This window comes from Durio zibethinus, chromosome 26 (genome assembly GCF_047325235.1).
Source record: "Durio zibethinus cultivar Kanyao isolate XHJ-2024 chromosome 26, ASM4732523v1, whole genome shotgun sequence".
Taxonomy (NCBI): Eukaryota; Viridiplantae; Streptophyta; class Magnoliopsida; order Malvales; family Malvaceae; genus Durio; species Durio zibethinus.
Genome location: NC_143187.1, coordinates 9398392 through 9424462, shown reverse-complemented (window position 1 = coordinate 9424462; position 26071 = coordinate 9398392). Strand labels below are relative to the sequence as shown.

The following is a 26071-nucleotide window of genomic DNA, read 5'->3' as shown; positions in this document are numbered from 1 at the left end:
CTCCGAATATTGTTAGGGACCCGATTCAAGATCCTTGCTTACTCATAATGCAATGAAAGTCATGTGGGATCTCACAGATTAAGATTATTCGTTTCCAAAATACTATTAACAGCAAAACTATGAACTCCCAAAGTGAAGATTCAAGAATAACTTTCTTGATAGCATGGATTGCTCAAGAAAGATTCTACTAACAACAAAAGGTTTATGGTAGAACCACTACCCACAAGCCATTTTCATTGGAGGGAGTTGGGGGGGAATTTGATGTCATTGAGAAAATCCAATCATCAAAAAACTTAGTAATATGATAGTGTTTTCTCCGTAATGGATTAAGGCAATAAAATTATAAAAACAGAATAGGAAAACGTGAGTAATATAAGGCAATATCAGTACTCTGTGAATTTTTTTTTTTTTTTTGGGAACTCCCGCGTATAGGCGGGTTTTTCATATTTGGACTTGAGCAACCGACAGATCTTACATTTTAAGTAAATTTTGAAAAATTCTTTTTAAATGATTTAATAAAATTTTATTAAAAAATTTAAATTGATAGATTAATAGAATTTAACATAAATATCAATAATATATAAAAAAATAAAAAATATTATTTATAATTTAAAATTGATCGATATTTATTCAATGATAAAAATTTTATTAATATTTTTACTAAAAATATATTTTTTTTTCAAAATTTTTTAAATTTTACACATTTAATTTATATAATCAGATCTTTTAATTTATCAATTTTGATTTTAGATTTTAATTTTTATTTAATCATTTTTAACAAAAAATTTAACTTAAAAATTTTTATGTAAATCTAAACATAGATTCACTTAATTATCATATGAATATGTTGCAAGAATATAAAAATGGATGTAAAATCTGGACATCGATTCAGTATGAGCCCAGCCCTCAGATTCACAGGGACGCAAATGACAACTAGAATTTTGGAATGGGAGCTTCTATTCACATCCCAAAATTATTCTCCATATTCTATTATTATTTACACCCCAAATTAAATTTTAAAAAATAATTTTAATTCGTTACACCTCCTAATCACATTTTTATTTTCCCATAACATCTCCCAAGCCCATTTTCCTAATTCCCTATCCATTTAAAAAAAATCTAATCTTTTATACACTAACCCCAAAAAACTTTAAAATCACAAATTTTAAAGTTAATTAAGTCTTCGAACTTCACATTAAAAATAAATTGAACGTGAAAAGTTGAAACAGTCAATGATTATTTGAAGTTTCTAAAGTGTTGTATACACCGAAAGACCAAAAAAAAAAAAAAGTTATGGGTAATTTTTTAAGGGAGAAAATGGTATATTTTTAAATATATAATATAAAAAATAAAAAAATATGAATACCTTTATTATATAATTTGACATTTTTAATTTTTTTTTCAACTGAATTTGTATAATTTGACCTGTAACACCAAATTCAATCAATTTTTTTTTATAATTAATATAAATATATAAGCTGTTAATAGTTAATTCACAAAACATGACTGTCAATTATGATATAATCATTAGTTAAGTTTATTTACAAAATGCAAATAATAATATACCAAACTTAGATTTTGTTTGATAGGTATTTTTATTATTTATTTTCTTATTTTTAATTTATTTTATATTTTTTCCTTTTTTTATTAAAAAAAAAAGCAAAGTATTAATAAAACTAGATCTTTGCAAATCTAAAATATTAATTGAGATGAAAGGAATACCTAAGAACCCACCAAGATAAGGCACTTTATTTATTATGTTGGTGGTGGTCCTAAGATCCTAATGGAAATCAGTCAAAAAGATTGCAGAAACAAAGGTTTTAAGCTAACATTATGTAATTAACGTGCACCAAATTAATTGCAAAAATATCTTCCTTGTCCATTAAATAATTGCCTGCTAATTAATTACTCATCTAGTCACACTTTTTTGTTTTTTCTTTAATTTAGGGGATGTCGATCATCATCAAACATATTTGGTGGAGAAGAATGAGCTGTGTTTTATTTTTTATTTTAATATTTTTAAATATATTTTAACATTTCAATTATATAAAAATTAAAAAATTATTAATAAAACAATATCTCGAATAAACTTAAAATATCATGTTCAAAATTCAGGAGCCATATATATATAAATATATATATATATATATATATATATATTACATGGGGCCTACTGAGGAATTTCATCAGTTCACATGAACAACCATCCTCACTTCCAATTCATTCGTCCTTTTAAAGCAAGCGCGCAACCATAATCAGCCAGCTAATTTAGGAAATCTAAGTGATGTGATTAGTCTTGTCAATATGAAATTAATTTGTTCAATGTGTCCATCTTAATGCAGGCCTAATCAATATATAAAAATTTGTTGCCAACATTAAATTTTGGCCAAAATGATAAAGAAAAATGAGATTAGACATAGCTGAATTTAGTTGACCCGAAGCTTGGTGCATGCTACGTGGCCAACCAAAAAGAGAAGCTCGGTGCATGCTACAGGACAAAACATCCCTAGCCTATAGGTTCTGGCCCCGCCATGATTTTTTTTAATTAATTAATTCCCCCCTAGGCATCTACGTTTGGCATCTAATTAGGTCCATTATGAACATGATCATTTGTCAAATTAAACCCCAAAATGTTAGGAAAAAAACTCAAAAATAAATTCAAATTTTAATTTAATTAATTTGTGTAATTATGTTTTAAATAATATTAATATATATTTAAAGATTAAATCTCAAACCTTCTAATCTTTTTTTTTTTAGTTTAAGATTATGAATTCTTTTATATAAAAAAAATTAAATCCCAAAATATACTTTATGTGAAAGAAAATGGAAATAGTTGATTGATTCAATGGAATTTTATCATAGTAATTTATTTTTTTCCCCTACGTCCTTTGTTTTTGTGGTAATTAGTCTACTCGCCTATACAATTCTGCAGCACGAACTTTGTCTTTGCTTAAATTACGTAATAACTTTGCTTATTTTGACAAATTTATGGTCGTTGAATTGTTGGGTTTTACTAGGTTTTGATTAATTTCTTGAATCTTAAGGACTATCCTAATCCAGGTATTACGTGTGGAATCTATTTCCTCATGAATCATATCAACCTTTAGCTTCAAAAAGAAAGATCATTAAAAAAAAAAAGGCTACAGTTTTATCTTCTGTTTCTAGTTTTCCAAAAGAAAAAGCAAAAAGAAGAAGAGCTTTCCATGAATCTTGCATTCGATTTCCGTTCATTTTAAAGAAATTTATATGATCTACTCCAACTGTAAAATAAAACCGAATAACCCACATGAAAGTCCTGGAGTGAAACACTTCTCTCCTTAGTATATGTTCCGATCCAATCCCTCGAGACATTAGGAAAAAAAAAAAAAGAAGAAGAAAGAAACAAGGAGAACAGAAACAAGACTAGAAACAGATTCATAAGTCAGAGCCATAAAGCCCCAGCATCTTTCAAAATAGGCACCAATTCACCTGATATATGAGTAGACATAACCCTATCCAATCCCCCAAACAATTTCCCTCCAACGAAAACAGCGGGGAACTGAATTCCACCTCCATCACCATTGATTACTGACAATTCATTCAGCACAGCCTCTTCCTTCTCTTCGTCGACTTCGAAAACCACCGGATTCACCCCAAGCCCTAGTAGCAACTTCTTCACAACATGGCACATGCAACAACCACGTCTGCCAAAAACTACCACCGCATTCTCCACAACCGATTGCGTAACACTATTTTCAGTACCATTGGTAACAAGTCCCCCACCATTTTTAGCATCATCAAGAAAATTGCGCGGCGAGCGGCTGCCGACGGCGGTGGCCGCCATATATGATTTATAAGGAATTGCTTCTTGCATGAAATCTAAATATGTGATGACATGTATGAATATGAAAAGATTGGATCAATTGAGAGAATGGTTTTTAATGGTGAAGCAGACAGGGTTGGGATTTTATTGTGTGATTAATTATTATATAAATGGAGGAATGGGGAGAAGACTCTAACGTCAACGCCTGTTACGCACTCTGGTACGTCATGGGACTGTGGGTGACGTTGCTGCACGTCACCACTTGTTAGTTGGATTCCCATTTGTTTGCTATTGCTGTGCTAGGTCCCTAATTGAACTTGACCTTTCGTTTATCTTCTGCACCATGTTTGTAGCTAAAACCAAAAAGGACGTCATCATTTTTCAAATGGCTTCACAGTTTCTTTGGCTAAAATTCCATATGGAAAAGTTTAATGTTGGCAGGCAAGTTTTTCTGTGGAAAAGGCCAATAATATATTGGCCTACAAAATTCCCCATCCGCAGCCAATTAGCTGCAAGTGCCTTGAACAGATTCGGAAAGTGCTTCACTGTTGCAGCAGTGACAAAGCATGTTATTTTACTGAGATCATTCCAAGAAAAGATGAGGAAATTTCTAATACACTGGAGGCGGCTAGGTAAAGGGAAAAGGTGATGATTAATGCATCACGCTGCGTACATAAATTCAACAATATTTACTTTTAAGTTTTTCCAAGGCTTTTGGTTCATCAACGCCATACTTTAGCCATATTCTTACTTTCCCTTTAAATAAATTACCGAATGAAATGCTAATTGATTTTTCATGTTAAAAACAAATGTGCTATACTCTACAAAAATAGTGTATTGAAGATCAAATAATGTCTAGAAATCATTGATAAGTCTTGAATCTAAACATTCACTATCGGACCCAGAAATATTAATTTAATTAATCTCTTTACTTTTTTATATGAAATTATTTTTTAAAAATTTTTTAATTTACTATTAAATCTCTATTTAATTTTGACTGAATAAAACATTAAACATCTAAATTCTTTCAAACCTATCTTTTTTAAATATGAATTGAAATAATATAAAAATTAATCCAAAAAAATTCGACTTTTATCTGAAATTATTTTACATAGTACACTACCGTAATTTACCTGCAACATATGCTCCAAGTATAGTACAAGCCAACAAGAATGCTAAATTTAAGATGACATCACGCAATAGATCACTCAAAGACCTTCGTACGGCTCTATTGTCTTGGACGACACGTGGTATGGATAACATTAAAGATCCAGCGTGGTTTTTCTTAGTACATTAATTGAAGCCTGCAAATTTCATACACGTGTTAGATATATCTCCCTCTGTGATGACGATTGATGACTTGATACAAGGAAGATGGGACCCAGACTTAAACTGTTGGGGGCCCAACCTGACGTGGACGCTTATTTATTTTCACGTTTTTTAAATTAAAAAAGTCACAATTTGAGTCAAAAAAATCAAACATAATATTTATTCGGTACGATACTTCCGCGTCTTCTCCACGGGAATTGGTAAAGTCTAATAAACCAACTCCTCGAAAAAGAGTCTTTTAGATTTATAATGTTCAATTTGTTAAAAACGTGAATGCTGATTCACGGCGTGCATCAAGATTGAAATCCTTTTAATATTTTTAAATAAATCACTCGTTTTTTTAGATCCATTTTTTTTATAAATAATTTTAAAAATTTTTATCACGTTCATTTAGAATAATAGAGTTACGTATATTTTTAGAGTATAACAGAAAACTAATAATAATCTTTTAATTTTATTTATAAAATTAAAAAATTTAACATGCAATATATAAAAAATAATCTAATTTTAATTCTTAGGTTTATATATATTACTATTAAAAAACAAATAATTTTTTTATTTAATATTAGTATAAGAGATTTTTTATAAAAGGAATAAGGTAATTAATAAGATTGATATTTTATAAAGATTTTTTTATATATTCTTTTACTTATAGAATGGAATATTAATTTGAAGGTTGCGTTCAAAATTCTTCCTTTTGTTCATTCTTTGTTCTTTTTCGTGACTAACTCAACTCATGCTTCGAACATTCAACTATTATTAATTTGGCAAATTTGGAAAGATTTTATGGCTGCTAATGGTTTTTTTTTTTTTAATTTAAGCTTATATTGGATGGTAGTTGTTTTGTCCCAAAAGAAATGCTCATTTTAATCTTATTAATAAGAAGAGACAAAGACTAAATTTGAGGTTAAAGAATCACCTTAACATAACACTATGTATGAATAAACGAGAGAAACGTTTCTAAATTAATTTAATATAGAAACAAAAAAAGGGAAATGACGTCCCCAAAGATGAAAAGAGAAGAGAAGAGACAATAATAGTCCAACATAGTAGAGGAGTTTACTTTGAAAAACGAAGTGGTCGGTCGGTCCACTCTCGATGGAACCTAGTGAAGACCTGGTAATTTCTTGCCAAATGAAAAGAACATCAATATAAATCTCAAGAGGAGAAACCTAACTGCAGTTCCAAATAATTCAACAAAAGCAATCAACGGTCAAAGCTAGCGGCAGGCGCAAAATCAAGTCAGAAAGAAGTTGATGGTGTTTTTTAGGTTGTCTCACTTGCAAGAAGGAGGTGAAGTAAAAAAGAAGGATAGTTATGACCTGCAAAAAAAAAAAAAAACACAATCATAGAGTGTTGGAGTTGTTATTTCAGAGTACACTCATATGCTCAAAGCCTGTCAAATTTATGACGTAAGAAGGGAAAGAAGGAAAGAAAGAGGTTAGAAATGGAGAAATATGTGTAGAAAGCTTTCAATGAAAGAAAACTCAAAGCATTGTAATAATTATTGTTTTACGTGTTTGATCTTCTAATTACTTTATGTGTGAGGCCAAGAGACAGTGACTTAACTAAGATAATCAATAGTTGATAAGATAATTACATAGAATTCAAAAAAGATTCATGTGGATAGCTATTAGTTTTATTTAATTATTTTGAATAAATATAAATTATATTTACAGATTTTAGATAAATTAAATATCAAATGATTAATTTTGAAATGATTATCTTAATTAAATATCCTTGAAATCTTAGGTGAGTCTTTTTTTTAAAGAAGGTCAAGTCATTCCCTAAAGTTGATAATGTAATTATCTAAATGCGCTTTGTCGACTTCAAAACGTAATCATATTAATTAAATTTTGATCAAAATTGACCGTTGACCAATAAACTTAACCAAAATGGATGTTAGAAAATTTAAGAAAATAGAAATAATAAGAAAGAAGAAATATGACGTGAATGACATTATTTTAAAGATAATTATATCTATAAAATATAACAAAATCTTAAAAACCTCTTTAAATCAAAAGTAGTAAAATTAATGAGACAAAAAAATTTGTTTATAATAAATGAATAGTCATCAATAAAGTCAATTTAAAAAGTCATTATATTTTTTATAGTTTTTTTTATTTAAATAGTCATATTTTTCTATTCAAATATGTTTATTCGGAACATCATATTTTTTTATATTCAAACATATTTATTCAAAATTAATAATATTTGAAAATAAAAAATTTAAAAATTAAATCTATTTACTAAATAAGCCTAAGTGCTTTTTAATTTTTAAAATTATTTGACCAATTAGAAAAACTCTAATTAATTTAGTCTACTTTAACACTTAGCTCAATTACTTAAATAACATAAATAAAATTTTAATTATATAAAAATTATCTTTCTATTAAATATAAAATACAAACAATAAAAACCTATGGCAGAGTGTGAAGATCCGAGAAAACATGCTTTCAAAACTGTGGCTGTTTTCACGCATTTTCTTATGATTTGTGAAGAGGGAGGAGTGACCCTCCGACCCTACTCGCTCTTGAAGTTTTCCATTTGTTTCTTTCACTTTAATTATGTTATTTTTTCCTTTTGTATTTGTTGTTGTTATATTCAAAGCTTCACATTAATAGTTAAAATTTTGTAATCTAATTTGAGTCACTATTCAATGTGAAGATCGAATTCGGTTCAATTTAAAAATATTTGAGATTTAGAGCTAGGGTCTGTCTCTTTACCAAAAGCATGCATAGATTCAAAGAATGGGCCTAGTATGTTCAAATTTTATCGTAGTAAGGAAAAAAAATATCTTCTATTCGGTTGGAACATCAAATATTTTGGTCGGAAGCTGTGAATGGAAAATCCAAAATTGCACCTCAATCCAATAAAACTTAGAAAACACGTTTTATGTGCGAGTAAAGGAGTGGTCCAGTGAAATTGAATGGGCTTGGCCGGTAGGGATTTGACAACATACATTGCAAGTTTTTGCTATCTGGGCCCGGCTTGAAACATCACACCGAGTGCCTAACTTCGTCGTCTTCTTCCCGAAGCTTACTTCACTTCCCGTGACTTTATGTAGTTGAAAAACCAATCAAAATGCAAAACATATGTTTTATACTAAGTGACGTTGGCTGAACCAGAAGTTGCTTTTAGATAGATTTGTCGGTTTGAGTATGTAAATATTGATAATTTATACATTTATATTGTATTTTATATAAAAATAATGTGTTACAATTTGTATCGATATAAAAATATAAAATATATATTTTAATTTTTTAAATTTATTTAGGGTTTTCATTAAAATTTTAAATTATGTTATTTTTATATTTTTTATTCGTATTATTATTGTATTGTATCGTCGTGTCATATTTAAAATTATCACATCTACTTTCAAGTGGTAGTCATAACAAATCTTACGTCTTCAATCATTTAAATTATTAACATAAAATGTAACATATTTTAACATATTAAAAACAAGAAAGTGTATTTCTTTGAAAACATTATATATTTTAAATATAAACATTAGACACACAAATTGGAGATATCTACATATGTAATTAATTAAACAATCATATTTCTTTCAAATTTGCTATGTATTCGTTGTTTTGAAAAGCAAATGTTTTAATTCAATAATATTACGATCATGTTTGAGTATAAGATGATGGATAAGATAAGATGATAATTATTTTATATTATATTTAGTTTGTATCTAAAAATATAAGATTATAAAGAGAATTAATTATCCTTTTGATATAGGATGATTCAATCATCTCCAAGTAGAAAATATTATTTTTAATGCATAAGATTAAACTTATATGTCCTATTATATTTTTAAAAATTACATCAATAATTTAAATTTTATAAATTTTAATAAAGAATAATTTTAACCAATAAATAAATTATCATATTCTAATCTTTGCATATATCAAATAAAAATAAAATGACATTATTTAATGTAATCTTATTCATAATATTCTCTTATATTTGAACATGATTCTTCCTTTATCTCTCTTCTATTTGTGGTACATAATATGAAACAAATTAAGAAAAGAAAGAGATTGGAATTAAACGTTGGACCTAAACCATATAATTATTCATTGTACCTGACTCTCTCTTCTAATTAATAAACAATTAACTGTCTCATATGATCTAAATAGAAATTTATAATTTGATGATCTTAAACGTACAACCTTCAAAGAAACTTTAATTATCAATGTAATTAACTTATTAATGCTCTAAAACAAGAAATTTCTTTTAACGTGAAATATATTCACAAAACATTTAGTTATTTTTTTTGTCTAAATATTTTGTAGCATGCTTAACTTAACTAAAATGATGTCAGTTACTTGTTACGTTATCGTATTGAATCCTTTAATTTTCTTTACTTTTTTCAAATTTTGATATTGATATTTTAGAAGGTTCAATTTTAAAAATTATTTAGATTAGCAAGATTAGCATTTGTTTTTAGTTTGGTATAACTTTTGAGTGAGTATTTTATTATTGATTATACAAGATTTGTTAGTAAGAATTTTATTCGACTAACTTATAAGGGATATAATTTTGTAAAATATTATTTTAGAGATTATTGGAGATTTTGATTGATTACGATATCTGTTACTTTAGATGCTTGTGAAATTCGTTTTATGAGTATACAACGTTATTATGTCTTAAATCTTCGAGTTTGAGACGTGACAGATAATTTTCTTTTAACACAATGATATCTATTGGAATTTAATCCACATATTAAGTTTTATTTCCTTGACTAGAGAAGATACAAAATTTCCAACATTGCTTGGTTTATACATAGTTGCATATCAAAAAATTAAGAATGTTAATTTTATCTATATGTAATGAAAATTTTAACTTTTTATCTGAATGAGAATGAATATTACATTGTGGATATGAAATAGAATGACTGTAATTTTAAAATTTTATTGTGTATGGGGATGAGAATGAGTAATATAACACTCACTTCACACTCATACCCTACATATATATTCATATATATATTTAATAAATATAATTTTTCATTAAATAATATAAATTATAATTTTAGATTAATTAAAACTAATAAATTTTTGTTGAAAAATATATAATATATGTTTATAAAAAATGTTCTAAATATACAAGATAAAAATAAATAAATAAATAAATTTTTATTTTTATTTTTAAAAAAATCGAGTATGAGAATTATTCACATTTATTAAATATCCTCGAGGATGAGGATGAAGATACCCATTATGTATTGGTATAAAGATAAATATAATATAAAAATCCAAAAACAGAATGAGGAATGCTCTACTCTCTACATACCTATCAATTAACATCTCTACAAAAAACTTAAATCTCAAACTTTTCAAATTTAAAAACAAAAATAAAATTTGAACATTTAATTAGAAGATAATCCTAATCAATAATCAGTTCCTTGGCTTTTCCATCAATATTAATCATACTATAAATAAATAAATGACTCAAAATCCAACAGCAATATAATCTGATAATAAAATAAATTTTTAATTTCAATTATTAGAATTCATACCCTCTACCCAAACAACTGTACATTCAACAGTGGTAGATAATCAATCATGATTTCATGATATTTTGATCACATCAAAACCACGAAAGGAACCTCTCTTCTGATGCTGCTCATCCTTGGTTTCTCTTCTCATGCTTTTCTCTTTTTCATCTTTTATCTCAACACCAAGGTACTCAGAAGCCGATGGCTGATCAAATTTTACAGAATAAGAGGCATCAAGGCTGAAGGAAGGTGAAGTATCAAGTGATGTATCGAGTGAAGCATCAAGTGAAGGCCGCGCCGAGGTGTAATTATTTTTCAGTGCAATGTTTCTTCTAGCATTGGCTTGCCATCTGTTCAGACCTTCTACCACATTTTTTGGGAAGACAGCTTTCTTCATCGATGTTCCCATCTGTTTAAAATGTTGAAATCTCAGAATTAACTAATACTATATGAACAAAAACTGCATGGGAGTAATGTTTTGCAATATAATATAAACGTACGTGAAAAACAAGCAACTGGAGTTTGTCCAATTTATTTCCTTCGATGTTAAATAACAGGTCAATCCGAAATTTGATTAAGTTGGTTGATGTAATTATTTTTTAAATATAATATCTAACATGTTTAAAATTTAAATTCTAATACCTGTAATTTCTTGCTGTATTCTCACCTCTTTAATATTAAAATAATAAATAGGATGAATCTGTGTTGTGCTATATTTTATTTTAAGTTAAAGATTTTGATAATGAGTGCTCTCGATTTGGGATCTTAGCAGCTGCCCTTATTCCTCCATTTGCTACTGCGTATGAACTCAATTAATCCAGAAGTTCTTTCCTTCCCCTCCCTTCTTCCTTCTAGGCTTCTAGTAGCCCCAACCTTGAGCAATCGCATCCAACCTCGCGATTTTGGCCTCAAGTCGGATTACTTAATGGAGGGTCACTCCTTAACATTATCACATGCTTTTGCAGTAAAAAAGTATTTTGGGATAAAAATCACTATATTATCCTATTTTTTTTATGATAATACTAAATACTTAAAATTTTTAATCATATGTTTTTAGTACATTTTAAATGCACTTTTTTCGACCCAAATTTTTTTTTTCCTACAGCAACGCTAGACTAACTCTAAATCTATCACTAACTATTAACTATAGCAAATGCAAAAATATTATTACTAGGCAAAACCCTTGGTTTAATTACCTGCGTGACCAAAGCATACAGAGGAAGAGTAACGTAGCAGCAAAGGATTTGAACTAAAACTCCCATCGCTGCTCTTATCGCAATGTCTTCAGTCCTTCGATGGAAACACGATCGAAATCCAAATTTGTACTGCATTTTTAAAGCAAATTTAGAAATAATCTTCTATGAAAAAATCAAAAAGAAAAGAAAAGAGAGAGTAATCAATTGCAAAAATGAACTGAGAAATTAATGCTTACCCAAGTCCATGCGAAGAATGCCAATTGAAAGGAGTTCTGTAAACCACAAAATGTTCTTTGTTTAGATTTTGGCATATGAGGATTGAATTTTGGAGACAATCAAAAGGGAATAGAATAAAGGAAATTAAAGGTTTCAAGGGTTGAAACCTGAAACAATATGAAGTGCATAAGGTGGAGCAGCAATTTTGGTCGGCCAAACCAGAAGAAATGGTCACTAGGCCTAACAAGAAATGTTCCCCTCACGACTAGAGATTTTTCATGGCTATCCAAACACATCTTGGTTATGATGCCTTGTAGTTGTGTTCCCACCAGCAATAACATCTGTTAAACCAAAATGTGTTTCATTACTCTTTACATTCTATCAAATACAGTCGCTTGGTAATTTGTATATCTAGCAGTATTAATCTATGGGCCGATGAAGTTTTTTACTCACCAATAGTGGAATAAAAGGAAGCCAGAGATAATTATAAAAAACTGCATATTACAATAAATTTGCATTAGCAGGCTTAAGTACTATAAATTTGCGTATATTTTGTTAATGTTAAGTGCATTGTTTGAGTTAATTACCATTTGCATTGAAGAATATGAAGGACATTGAGAAGATCCAAATCCAGAGGCTGAAAAAAAAAAAAGACCAGTGGTTTAATATTATTATTAAATTTCATGTTGTTAGGTTTAAAGTGGGAGAAACACGAAGATTTCATAACAATACACCAACCTTATTCCCACAACCACTCCAAAGTCCTTTTCCAAAGCTCTTTGTATGTACTTTTGGAAGTCAAAGTTGCTTCCCTCAGCAAAATGGGCCTGGAATGTATGGTTGTAAGAAGGCAAAAGTAATCAAGTGCTATTAACTTCAACAATGATGGATTGGCACCCTTATTAACATTACCGTAATGAATCCATGTCTAAGCGTGAAGTAGTCCACTTTGGAGACGGATGCATAGAACTGTCTAAGAAAACATGCCTGCACAAGATATGTTCACACAACATCTGTTAACTGCTTTCATGGTAGACAATTGGTATGTATGGAATTGGGATATATAATTAAAGTGATCATAGTTCCTTGCACTAAAACTAACCGGCCAACGAAGAAATCTGTGTTCACTCCAAAATCTCAGATGTCGCCTTGCAAACGATGTTTGATGGATAAGCTGGAACCTCCGAGGATCTATTTCACACAAATATAGTAGCATACGGATGATTAGATTAATTAATCCATGTTGACATGAATTTCAACTCGTTATTACATATTTAGGCACAGGGCCTGCCAAGACTTGTTTAGTTGGTGGAAAAATATTCCCAGACCCCAAAATTAAGCTTACCATTTGAGAATTGATATTCGAATGTTCTTGTTTCTGCCTCCCAAGATTCCCATCTCCTCATCTGCCACAAAGAGAAAAAAAAAAGCCAATAGTGTCAAACACAAGTTGCATTTTCCCACATAGCTGTCTCTATAACTAAGAGAAAGTTCACATTCCGATTCCCTTTGGCAGTTGATTTGATTTAAAAGTTTGATAATTTGTATTACAAAAGTCAAAACTGAACAATTAAACCCCTATCAGTGGCATAATATAATTGAAGTTAAAAGGCAATAAAAGAGAGCTGAATTCTTTTTGCGGACGACAGTGAGATTTGTACATTAAAAATCGACAGAAAACAAGAAATTTACCTTGGCCATGCCAAGACTGAATGTGAGGACGCATGACAAACAATGGAAGAAAGCCAGAATAAACATCAAGTACTGAAGTTCCCTCACACCTTTTCTTGACAACAATGAGACCTTATCCTGCTCGAAAATATCAGCCAAAAACAAACAGTAACATTATTACAGCCCCGTTAATTAATTAGTTAAAACAAGATTAATTACTTTCAATTTAATATCGAAAAGCATATGAATGAGAAATGTGATCAATATTTGAATACATACTTGCTTTTCACATTTCGCTTCTTCCTCACCATCATATGAAGGATCACTGCAGGGGAGAAAAGTTTCACCTACGCTCTTTGGGATGCATATATTTGCAATTCGCTTTTCACTCACAGTTAACAACAATGATATGAATCCCAGCAGCATCAATTCTAGAGTAAGAATGTGATTAATTAGAAATAGTAAAAAAGGAAGAAAATACAGGGAAATGTTCCATTTAGTTTGGATTCTCACCGGATTTGATCTTTTCAAGAGCCTGGATGAGAGATTTCCTTCTTTTCTTATTGAAATACTGAAATTTTATCAAAGAAAAAGGCATGAAAATCTGAACAAAAAGGGATATATGAACCTTCATGTATGGAAAAAGTGTCATTTTTGCATGGCAAAGCTATCCCTACATGCTGAATACCTTAGCCAAAAGATGAAGCAAATGCTCAATGAAAATGGAGATCAAAATCAAGGCGAAAACAACAGTGGCCACAGCCCATGTTGGAGTTGTTTCGAGAGTTATAATTGAGCTTGTTGTCTCCCCCTCTCCTGCCATATCTGTTCTGTGCTCTCTGAAACACCAGGATTTTATGGTGATCTCTGGAAATATTGATAGTGTACGAATAGCCCCAGATACATTCACAAATAATAAGGTTGGCTGCTTAGTCAGTCTACATATAGTGTGGCCCAGGGTTCGACCTTTGGACCGTGTTTATCTTACGGAATCCATTACGTTTTCGTGCGCAAGAAGGCATGACAAAGTAAGAAAAGTTGAATCTCTCAGCACACCGCAAAAATAACTTGCCTAGATACTAGGTGAATTATAGTTTTGGTTGTTTCCAGCCCTTTTTTTATTCCCTCTTTAACCATGTTGAAATTTTTAAAAATAATAAATAAAAAAGAATGATCAACAAAGCCGGCCAAATCAGCGCAGACCGTTATTACTTCTTTATTTTACTTATTTGCCTTTGTTTCGTCTCTTTTGACAATGAAAAGTCCTAAAAATGAAGCCATTTACTTATAGCATTAGCAGTTAAATAAGATATAGATTCAAATATTTTTTATTCAATTTCAAATAATCTAGATTCACAATTAATTTAAGAATTTGATTAGACTTTCATCATACGAATGTGTCTTAAAAATAAGATTCAATCATAAAATTTAAATAAATTTGTGTGAAAAATTTTGAATTGAACTTTCAAATGAACTCTCTATTCATCATCAAATTAATTTTAATATGTTAAAATTTTTTGTACGTATCATTTAGAGTTTAAGATTTAAGATTGTTTAAATTTAAAATGTAATTTGATACTTGTGTGTTTATGACAAAACTTTATCATTAACAAATTAAAGGTCAAATTATACAATATGTTTTTGTATTTTGATCAAATGATAGAATTAGTCTCTTTACTTTAATATATTTAAATTAGATTCTATACATCAATTAATTATTAAATTGTTATCGGTTCAAACATTTATTATTTTAATTGATGATATAATATTTTGCTTACATGTTCTTTTATTTTATTGAAGTGTCAAGTCTATATAATCAAAGATGATAAGTGATAAAAAAATTTTATTACGTCAGCATTTTTTCATATTAATTTTTTTAAATTTATACGAGACATCTCTGTATTTAGTTAACTGATAAAATTAATCTATCTATCTTAATATATTTAAATTTGATCTTTATATATCTATTAATTATCGAATTTATGATTTGATTTAAAATAAAACATAAGAAACATAAATTATTAATGCAATTGTGGCATTTTTTCCACATTTAGATAAAAATTTTATTTGAATTATTAATTGGATTTTAATTAGATAAATTAGATTTTAAATTCAACCTAAATTTAATTATATCTTTTCATTATCCTTTTTTTACTTATTTATTTTTATTTTTATTTATTTTTTGTTTATTTTTATATTTCAATATTTTTAAAATCCAAAAAATAAAAATAGATAAAAACAACAAAACAAAAAAAAATTAAATGACATAAACATAAAAGTTAAGTAAAAAAACTTAGAATCAACAAACTAGTAAACTCAATACACAATCAACCATTGAAGCAATTGACAAGAAAATATAACAAAAAACATAGACAACCAATAAAAGAAAATTCAAAAGTAATTTTTTGGTAGAAAAGTTTTTTTTAGAAATTTCAGGCTTAAAATTTTTAAGGTATTTTGCTTAGTTTTTCTTTGGATGGTAATGCACAACGTTCGTGTCGATGATTGACTTTTAGATATCAATGATTTAAAAAAAAATAAAAATTTTACGATTGTTGAATTTTTTAATTGCTGATTTTTAAAACTTCAATCAAAATTTGAGTTTTTTTTAATAAAACTCATAGAGAGACAAAAAAACAAAAAATGAAGAAGATAGAGGGAAAAATATGAAAATTTTAAAAAATAATTTCTTATTTTTATAATAGATTGAAAAGATATCGTTTTGCAATGCGAGTTTGGTGCAACCCTTATGTTTACCTATAAATTAACTCAGTTATAATTTAAGTTATTTGTATTAAAAATATTTTATGTTTTATTTTAGTTTTATTTTTTTTTATTTTAGGTCAAACCTTAAATATGAAAAAAATTAACTTTAAAAAAAAAACTGACATGAAAAAAAAAATTTATAATATCATTATCTTTGATTATGTGAACTTAAAATGTCACTAAAATTAACAAACATATTAACAAAAATCATATAAAAAAAAGTTAAATATCACATCATTAATTTAAATAAAAAAATTTGAATAATTAATAATTTGATTAAATTTAATAATTAATTAAACTATAAAAATTTAATTTAAAAATATTAAAATAAAAAAATTTAATTTTACTATTTAATCAAAGTACAAGACATATTATACAATTAGACCCAAATTAGATTTTATGATACTTCTACATTTGCATTCTGCGGTTGATGTTCAAGTGCAACTTGACTTTCGGAAGGAAAATGTTACAGTCTCGAACGTCCTTAGTCTGAGCTGAGGTCCCACAATATAGAAAAAAGATTCAATAAATAGACCAATGAAACAAAGTCTCTATCAAATCTATGGTTGGCTTTCACGCGAGGAAAGCGACAGGCGGTGCTGGTGTACGTGCCATCCGCGTAGAAAAGCCTCACCCACATAATCGCAGTTATATTCGGCTTTGCTTTCCTTGGTTAACCTTACGCTTTCACATTTTTTTGATAATGGCATGTAAGAAACTAACACGTTTTCGTCCTTTAAATACATTGATTTTAATGCATGGTGTAATAAAAAAAAAGGGTCCAGCTTTGACTCTTTATACCAACCGCCAACAAGGTCTAAAAGGCATTGTGAACTGCAAGACTTCTACGAAACAATGGCCCTTTTAAAAGTAGGATTTGTTGCTATCAACGAGGTCAAAATTTATTTCCTGTAAACTGTCATCAGAAAGTTTTAATTAATATTAATCCCAAATGCGTAATTAGGATGTATGTTGGTTTATAATTATTTTAGCCAAGACTTGTATTAGGAGCCCATTGTGTCTCAATCACGAGCAATGAATTTTGTGGTAACAACGTTATAAAACTTCTTGGAAATTTGTGAATAGTTCAAGCCCTGGACCATTGGCATCATTCAAGTTCTGACTTTGAAATTCAAGACAGTTTCTATTGTTGGATGTTGGAAATTTCACGAGAATGTTCTCCCTTTTTTTTTTTTTTTTCTTTTGTATGATTGACAAAATTATTCTTTATACATGAAATTAATGTTTAAGGTTCAACTTCTTTTTCCTCGACTTCAGGCAACTGCAAGAATCCCTCTAATAATTTATTTTCCATTGTCAAACTAATTTAACTGATATAGCTGGGGGTCGGGGTCTGGTACCATCTCACACGACCCTCCCTGCCATCACCATTAACTAGTTTTAGCACAGCAAATAATTAAGAAATTGATCTGATTAGTTAAAGACTGCAGGATCGGTTCTTTGTGGACCTTTGCCTACCAAATTCGCGGGCCATCTCACAATTTCAACCAGGCAACATTTATATTTCACTGTTTCTTCCAGCCGTGGTCAGTGCTAGAAAACCCAAGACATGAAAAATTAATGATTCAACAAACAAAACAAAAAACATGACAATATTCAATGTCGTAGAGTGGTTTTGTCAGCCAAACGCAACCGAAATATGTAGTAGAACTGCATAGGGCTTGAATAGAATACCATCACAAAGGTTAATTCAAGGTGTTCTTAACAAAAACACAATGAAGTTTAGATACAATCAAGTAATTTAATAGAATAATTACAGATTTTCGATTTTGGGTCCTAACGCTAGATCCTTGCAAACAAAACACACATGCAACTTGAGCAACTATTGGCATCTTCCTCTGCCCAAAATCAGCTGCTCCAGTGGCATTTTCATCAGCATATATAATAATTTTTGGGATAATGTTGCAGAATTCCCTGTAAAAAGAATGTCAACAACTATTGATATCAGATTAACTTGAGAGGCTTGAAACTTGAAACATAGTCAATTTCAATAACAATCACACCCCCAAAGTAGGCCATGACCATGGAAAATATTGTGGAAAAGCTGGGAAGCACTTCAAGTCAAATAGCATACCCCACAAGAACACAAGTTTTTCAAACCAACTACTCTCCAAGTTGTGTGACACCAGATAGATAACATTCTCCATCCACCGCCAAGACACTCTAGAATAATACTCTCAAGTTTGACACGGATGCAAAATGCTCCTAAAACAAAGTATCAGGGACACTGTTAATAGAAAATTAGAACTTCAGCAGTTAATCTCCACAAACCACCAGGTCAAAAATCATCCCTAAAAGTTTACATCCTTTCTCCCCCCTAATAAGCAAGCCCAAATAAAAGTTACAACTTTCCAATCACATCATCATATTCATAAAGCTCTAGGGGTCCAAAACCCTGTCTACAAGAACTCCTTATTGGTGGACCTGCAGTCTATATTTCATCACAACACTACAACGCAATATCAAAAAGCATATCTCTGACAGCATAGAGGTTGCTTACTTTGGTAAAATTGCTTCGAACTGTGTTTGTCACTGCTGGAGGGTTTGGGTGAAACTGTTCTCCCACATGAGGTAAAAAATGTCCAGTACCCAATGATGAGGTTGCTTGCACCATGTTGTGCTCCTTAGTAGCATCATGTCTTCCCTCAGTCAAGGAGAAACCAAAAAGTCTGCAGCTACTTTTACACGAGGAAGCTAATTCTTGACTAATCCTAAATGCAGGTTGACCTGCCAGAGGTTGTGAATCACCAAGTTGAACAACACCACTTGAACGACCAAATGAATTCAAGCTTCCACAATCCCTCCCACAGGAATCATGTTCACCAGTAAAAGATGGCAATAACTTACCCCCATAAGGCTCAGGTGCACAAAAAGAACTCCGTCTATCAACTCCCTGCTCCTTTTCCAGGCTATTGAAGTTATGAATAAGATTGAAGTTCGAAACTGGATTAATTGCTTGTTGGAACATCAACACCGAAGATGGTGAGGATGCTTGTGCAGATGATGCAGATGCTCGTACATGACTATGAGAACTATAGCCCTGCATTAAGGAAGACCATCCACTTCTAGTTCCCAGCAATTGCCCGGCATCAGGGACACCAGGACTGTCATTTTCTCCAGCCTCATCTGCGGTTGGAACTCTTCTATATGGAGAGCTTACAAAAATTTCTTGACCTTGCAAGACCTTATGGAATCTGAAAGATTCCCCAAAGCCTACACCTTTATAGGAAATATCAGGATTCACCAGCGGGTCTCTACAAACATTTCCTATTGCAGCAATATTAGAACCATTAGAACCAGGAAAGCACCGCCTTATTTCAGACCGATGCATATTGGGACTGTCAGCACCATCATAAAGAGTGTTAAAACCAAAAATTTCTTGACCTTGCAAGACCTTCTGGAACCGCAAAGGATCCCCAAAGTCAGGTGCTCCATTTTCATCTGTTAGAAGAATGATGGAATAAGTCAAATAGTATTGCATGACAGAGGAAAGAGAATTAGTTATGCAGAAGAACCTACCAGCAACCATAAATTCTGGTTTTCCTGGAGACAATCCAACCCTGTTCCTCTTCGAACCAGGTGTGAGCAAGCTGTTAGAACTAGAAATTGGACCAGATTGTTCAATTTCCCAGGGAGAAACCCTGCTATGCCTGTTGGTGTCAATATCATCCCACCTTACCTACAAAAGTGAGCCAGAAAGAAGTATTAGATTAACTCTAGCAATGTTTCAATAAATAAGAAACTAATGACAAGATTTTCGAGTCACTATCTAAGAAAGGCAACTGGTTAGCAAGACCAAACCAAAGCATCCAAAACAATCAAGTGAAGCTCTGCAAGTTGATGAACTCAGCATTAAATTTAAATTCAGAAGTGCAAGCACCTTTCAGATATGCTAACCTAAATATTTGGCTTCTGAGTAAGGGTGATTACAGCAATTACTTGAAACAATTAGGTGAACCAAACAAGGCCAATTTTGTCACGTTCTTTCTGCTTAATGGCCACTCTAGAGGTCGATTAATAAGAAGTAACTACTGATTATCCACCAGAAGGTCTATTTTGCAGGATACAAAGCAAGATTTGTTGGCAAAGTATTCACACTGCTTCTAAACTAGGGAACGCTCACTGTCTCTACTTCAAATATTGAGCAAGTAGATACAATTCTACATGAATAATTTAAAAATCAAATTATTGGCATGGAACAGTATCCTTTCAGGTCTATCAACTTAACTTCAAGGATGGATAAAGTAGAATGTTAAAAAGTAACACTAATAATTATGAGAATTACCACAAGTTATTACTATTATAACGGGTAAATACATAACCCCCCCTTTTTTGTAATAATAACCTTAAGGCTAGGCCTTGACAGGAATTTTATTATGACAATATTATAAGGCCGATAACTAAAAAGCACATTTCAGCTATAAACTTGTAACAAATTTTATCATATATAAGCAAGTTCTGCAATCATACCAGCAAGCATCTCCATTTTGAACCAGGCCATCTGACAGGATCCATATCACTAATACCAGTTACCAGTCCTGTACATCTGCAAAACAGAAAATTTCAGTTAAGGCCCTGACAGCATGTTAGAATAGGTCTTTCCTCCACTCTTAGGCTAAAAATCACATAATTGTAAGTGTAGAGTTAAAGGTTCAATCAGGTCACACCTTCGTTCAGCTGCATCTTCGGTTTCAAACCGCATTTTGAACCTCATTCCAACAGAAAAAGAATGATCAAGACTCTTCCAGAATTTATGCACTGGTATTATGAACTCTGATGAACTAGCCCTGCTAGATATAAACAAAATAGTTTAGTTTTAAATCACATCAAGACAGTGACTGTAGAGCATGACCGAGAATATTTTACTACTAGGCACAAGAAAGCATGAGAACAAACAGAAGATACAAATTAAACAAACAAAAAGCTAAAAAGTACAATGAGCACAAATGGATCACATGCAAGTAGCCACCAACAAGATATAGAACAAATGGAAATTTATTCTCTGGATGAAAAAGGAAATACCACTTCACCTTGTTTGGAATCCATGATGACATTGAGGACTATGGAACAAGCTTATGAAGATTTTCCAATAATAATACCGGTTTGTATATATGACCGCATATATAATATCTTAGCAAAAGATAACTTTTAAAGGCATCTTTTGTTTTAGACAGTATAAATTATTTAGGGATATTAAAAGGATGTACAAGAGGTACAGTGAGATTCAGGCTTTAAGTGAAGAAAACTATGGAAACAAGTGAGCAATACCAGCTGAACAATTACCACTTCAAACCAAGTTATCATGAGCAATATCAAAGTAGACACCAACATATATTGTGCTACAAGCACTAAATTCGCCATCTAAACATTTATGCAAACTGTTTTCTCATTTCACATTCTTTTCCCTCCCCAAGGCCAGCATTGCAAAAAAAAAAAATCTAGAAGCTCACTCATAAATTTTCAAATTGCATCCTCAGAATATTGCTTGTCAATTATCTGAATGGTGCAGTAACATACCTTGGATTGTAGTAAATGCTGAAAACACTTTTCACAGATATAGCATGGACCACATCGGCAAAAGTGCTGCAGTCCAACTGCTGTCTGCACAAAGATGGAAACGAAGTGCCATTTTTAATTAACTGCTGTCTGCACAAAGATGGAAATGAAGTGCCATTTTTAATTTGAGCAGCTCTTCGAATTCCCAGCCTCAATTTTCCATCCTCGCCCCTGTCATGGACAATAAATAAGATTACTATAGAATGTTACTTAAAACTTCACAAGAGGGAATTTTGTAACCTAAGAAAAAGCACAGCGTCTCCAGAAACGAGCTTCTTCTTATTCACAAAAGCACTCCATCCAGTAGTAAGCAAATGCCTCCGTGGTTGCCCTACTCAAGCCAAAGTTATCTTAGCAGCAAATAGAAAAATGAAAGGCTAATCAAAGGCTCTGATCCACATGCCTTTGTCCCATGAGAGGAAATCCAACATTAGTGACTTGCTACATTAAAATGCATCCGATATCTAGTGCATACCCCTATAGATGTGTCGAAATCTCCATTCCAAGCCATGCAGGTCTTTTGCAACAAGCTCTTGTGAGGGCCTCTGCTGATTATAATCCTACAATAACAATCTACTTAAACTCAACACTATACAGAAGACTGCTTTAACAAAAACATAATGTATTGTTGCAAAACTGCATACAAATAAATAATGAAAATTTAGAAATGAAATGAGAAACGTGCAAGAGAATTACCAAGGGAGGAAAGCAATCCTCAGCAGCACGACGAGGAACAGAGAAGCCTCCATGCGTGCTGGTATCAGAAGCCGTAAGGGTCTTGCAGAACATGTGGGGCGTGGTTGACTTGATAACTGCTTCGGCATCCTCCTCTTCACCGTCTGCCTCCGTCTTCCCTTCTTGCAACTTCTGCTCGAATTGCCAGATGCAGCATAATTAACGCAAAATTAGACTCAAAAATTTGGAGGTAACCAGAAAAAAAAACACCTTGAAAACGAGAAGATACAAGTACATTAACCAACAAAATGACACCAAAATTAAGAACTAAGTTCAAATCGTCATTGGACAATAATTTCAAATTCAGAATGATGCCATTGTCTTACGTTTAAAGAATATCAACACCTAAGTTAAAGCAACTTGAGGCAAACTGATTATATTTTTCCCATAGTTACTATTTTTATAAGCAACCATTAACCAAACAAAACAAGAGACTAGAATAAAGTACACCTCACGCGCAGGAAGCAGTGAAACTTGCGCGTAAACCTCATCTGTAGCACCCTCAGCCTGCCAACAAAAACAAACATTTCATAGCAAAATTCACATTAAAAAAAATCTAAAGAACAAACTAGCTGTCTTGGGAAAACAAATACAGAAAAGACATGGTGTATTGAAAACTAAATCAACTTCAGACGCCCTGTCCATTTCCTCTTCAATTAGGTCTATATCAAACTCAATTCTTTTGAAAACTAAATCAAACCCAGATACAAACACCAAAATCAAGAAAATTTTGAAGAATTCCCATAAAACCACAACCATAATTCCATTTTCTCAAAAAAAAATTCCAAACTTCAAAGCTCTCCCCTTTAAAATATTTTTCACCAACATAAACCCAAAAAAACCAAAACAAAAATCAAAATCAAAATCAAAATTTTCCTATAATCTAAATCCTCAACAAGACGTTCATTAGACAAAGACATTACATAGAACACTCAAGATAGAGTGAGAGTATTTAAAACATGTACGCGTAGGTAGCTTACATGAAGTTTGACATCAACAACCCGACAAAACACGTGGGGAGGGAGATCATACGCTGCAGCTACACCGCAAAAATCGGAAACTTGTTCCAACTGGCCCTGAGGGAAGTACACCACTACGCTTCCTCTCTTTGGCAAATATATAAGTGGACCCGCACACGCATGCCAAAGCTCTAAACAAACTGAAGAACTCGAACCAGAACCAGAAGCACTTAACACGGAAGCTGAAGATGTAGATGGAGATAAAGAACCAGATGACGGCGTTTCATCGTCTTCTGTAGTGTTCAGATCGATTAAACCCCCCATTGGCTAGTAAAAAAAAACTTAGAAAGAAATTGTTTTTTTTAGAAGGTGAGGGAAAGTTTCCGTTTTTTTGACAAGGAAAAGCTAGCTATGAAGCAGAGGGTATTTTATGCTGCATTTTTTGACAATTGTTTTTCGAGGTAATGAGTAAGTAACCTTGGCATTGTAATAAGGAAGTCGAGTCAAGACCCTCAAAAAGAAACAATTTTTCTTAGGGGTTGATGGGGTTTTAGTCTTTTTTTACATATATCAAATATCAAATCAAGCTTTTATGAGCTTTAATTAATTTGAATTGCAATTAAAAAACTAAAAAGTTATTATTTATAATTAGTACGTATAATTTTTTATTACAAAAAAAGTGTTTTTGATTTTTTTGGGTTTACTGCAACTGAGCAGCAGTGCTGCAACTGCTGCGTCTGCTGCTGCGATGCTGTGACTGCTGAGTGATGCATAGCAGAAAGCGATGCATAGCAGAACGAGAACTAAGAGAAAATTGGGGTTTTTACTTTGTTTTAGTTAAATACTTGATATATAAAAAACAACTGATTATAATAAATAAATCAAAAGTGAAAGCTGATGTGTTCCTGTACGGCTCCCTCTATTTCCGGGCAGATGTCTATTCTGTCCCCTTTTGCTGACCCAAATCTCACTCCTGTCCCTTCCCACTAAGCCTCTCCTTTCGTAGTATTCTTTTGCACCAATTAAAACATCGTCATTTCTTGAATATTACAGCTTAAAAACTCTCTCTTCTTTTACTTTCTTGGCATTTGACATTTTGTTTTTTTGAGATGGGAATTACTCTAAATTAGCCAAACCCTGAAAGAGACCAGTGTTAGCAAACCTTTCTATTCTGTCTGAAAGCCCTATTAGCCCCCCTCCCTCCCCCAAAAGAGCTTATTTGGTAGAGTTTGGTATTCATATTTGAACAAACCATGATCTCCAACTTGCCAAGTTGTAAACTTACATTTATATATATATATATATATAAAGATTGCAGTATTGATCTTTTCTCTTCCATGATTCCTGCTTGCCCAAAGTTTTGACTTTGATGCAGAGTCTTGTAGGCCATTATGTTTTTTGTTTTCTTGGGTAAAAAGCAATGAGAAATGCAGGCCATCAAGCCTGAACAACCAGAGAATGTGTTTAATCATGGAAGGAATGACCCTTCTAATCTATCTCAATTTAAAAGCAAAGTTAATCTGCGAACATTGACTTGAAACTGCAATTTTATCAACAAATCCTACTGAGTCTATACACTTGATTGCAACAGCAGACCAAATACTGTACAGTTCCATCAGCGTCAAGGCATAAGATTTTTTTTTAAACCTTTCTCTCATTTAAGTTTCAAACAGAACTTCTTTTAGATCAGCAATAACTTAAGTTGACAAAAAAAAAAAAGTACATCTAAGACTACACCTATTTAATACTAAACTCTGGTGCATTTATCAAACTAATTGAGTTTAACATAAAATACAATTCTAGTTTGACAATTAAATCTAGTCAAAAGCAAAAGGGTTCCTTAATAAAAATGACAATAGTACCTCACTTGAATGTTCTTTATCATTATGCTAAAAAGGAATGCAGTGGGTTATTGTTACGAGTTAATAGTACATTGATACTTAAAGTGCAAATTAAAGATCAATATCCTCATTTTTCTTCAATTTAACATAAAAAACTTTAGTTTAATCAAATTCCAACCACATTTTCATTTGGCATATTCATTAACACATTAAAGCAAAGGGGGCTAGTGCCTCAATCAAACCCATCCTATGAACTAAAAATGACGGTTAGATTAATGTGTTGCTAGCATCATTGATTAGAAAGCAAAGGGAGCCGTTAAAATCTAACGGTTTGGGGAGGAACAAAGGGGGTAGAAAAGGGAATTGAGAGGGTGTGGACAAATGTGTCACAGTAGTGAAATGGGGGCAGGTCTTTATCAGAGCAATCAATTGCAAGGAAACCAACCCAGGCCTATAGCCTATCATGGAGCAGC

At 31.3% G+C, this 26071-nt stretch overlaps 3 protein-coding genes across 8 annotated transcripts; all 3 read right to left on the bottom strand.

Annotated features, from left to right (window-relative positions):
* Positions 1–3198: 3198 nt before the first annotated feature.
* Positions 3199–3959, bottom strand: GRX480 (Thioredoxin superfamily protein). Its single transcript, XM_022921598.2, has one exon. It carries the CDS (start codon positions 3851–3853, stop codon positions 3422–3424), a length of 432 nt encoding a protein of 143 aa, XP_022777333.1. The 5' UTR covers positions 3854–3959; the 3' UTR covers positions 3199–3421.
* Positions 3960–10614: 6655 nt separating this feature from the next.
* LOC149511325 (MLO-like protein 6) lies at positions 10615–14625 on the bottom strand. The gene is made up of 14 exons (XM_089754951.1): positions 14409–14625; positions 14234–14291; positions 14000–14151; positions 13742–13858; positions 13395–13455; positions 13152–13240; positions 12962–13036; positions 12788–12876; positions 12637–12686; positions 12503–12543; positions 12217–12390; positions 12070–12105; positions 11834–11962; positions 10615–11046 (listed from the first exon to the last, which is right to left on the bottom strand). The coding sequence occupies exons 1-14, from the start codon at positions 14541–14543 to the stop codon at positions 10711–10713; spliced, it is 1542 nt and encodes a 513-aa protein (XP_089611077.1). The 5' UTR covers positions 14544–14625; the 3' UTR covers positions 10615–10710.
* A 3522-nt stretch (positions 14626–18147) lies between these two features.
* Positions 18148–24560, bottom strand: LOC149511324 (auxin response factor 3-like). 6 transcript variants are annotated; one of them, XM_089754947.1, is made up of 12 exons: positions 23779–24559; positions 23249–23305; positions 22760–22930; positions 22539–22623; positions 22304–22394; positions 22025–22234; positions 21175–21294; positions 20978–21053; positions 20027–20186; positions 19355–19948; positions 19008–19234; positions 18148–18421 (listed from the first exon to the last, which is right to left on the bottom strand). In XM_089754947.1, exons 1-12 carry the CDS (start codon positions 24079–24081, stop codon positions 18380–18382), a joined length of 2136 nt encoding a protein of 711 aa, XP_089611073.1. In that variant the 5' UTR covers positions 24082–24559; the 3' UTR covers positions 18148–18379. The 6 variants fall into 6 exon arrangements, with proteins under 6 accessions (XP_089611073.1, XP_089611074.1, XP_089611072.1 ...); XM_089754948.1 differs by lacking the exon at positions 19008–19234 and having other exon boundaries at positions 23779–24560; XM_089754946.1 differs by having other exon boundaries at positions 18148–19234; positions 23779–24558.
* Between the last annotated feature and the right edge of the window lie 1511 nt (positions 24561–26071).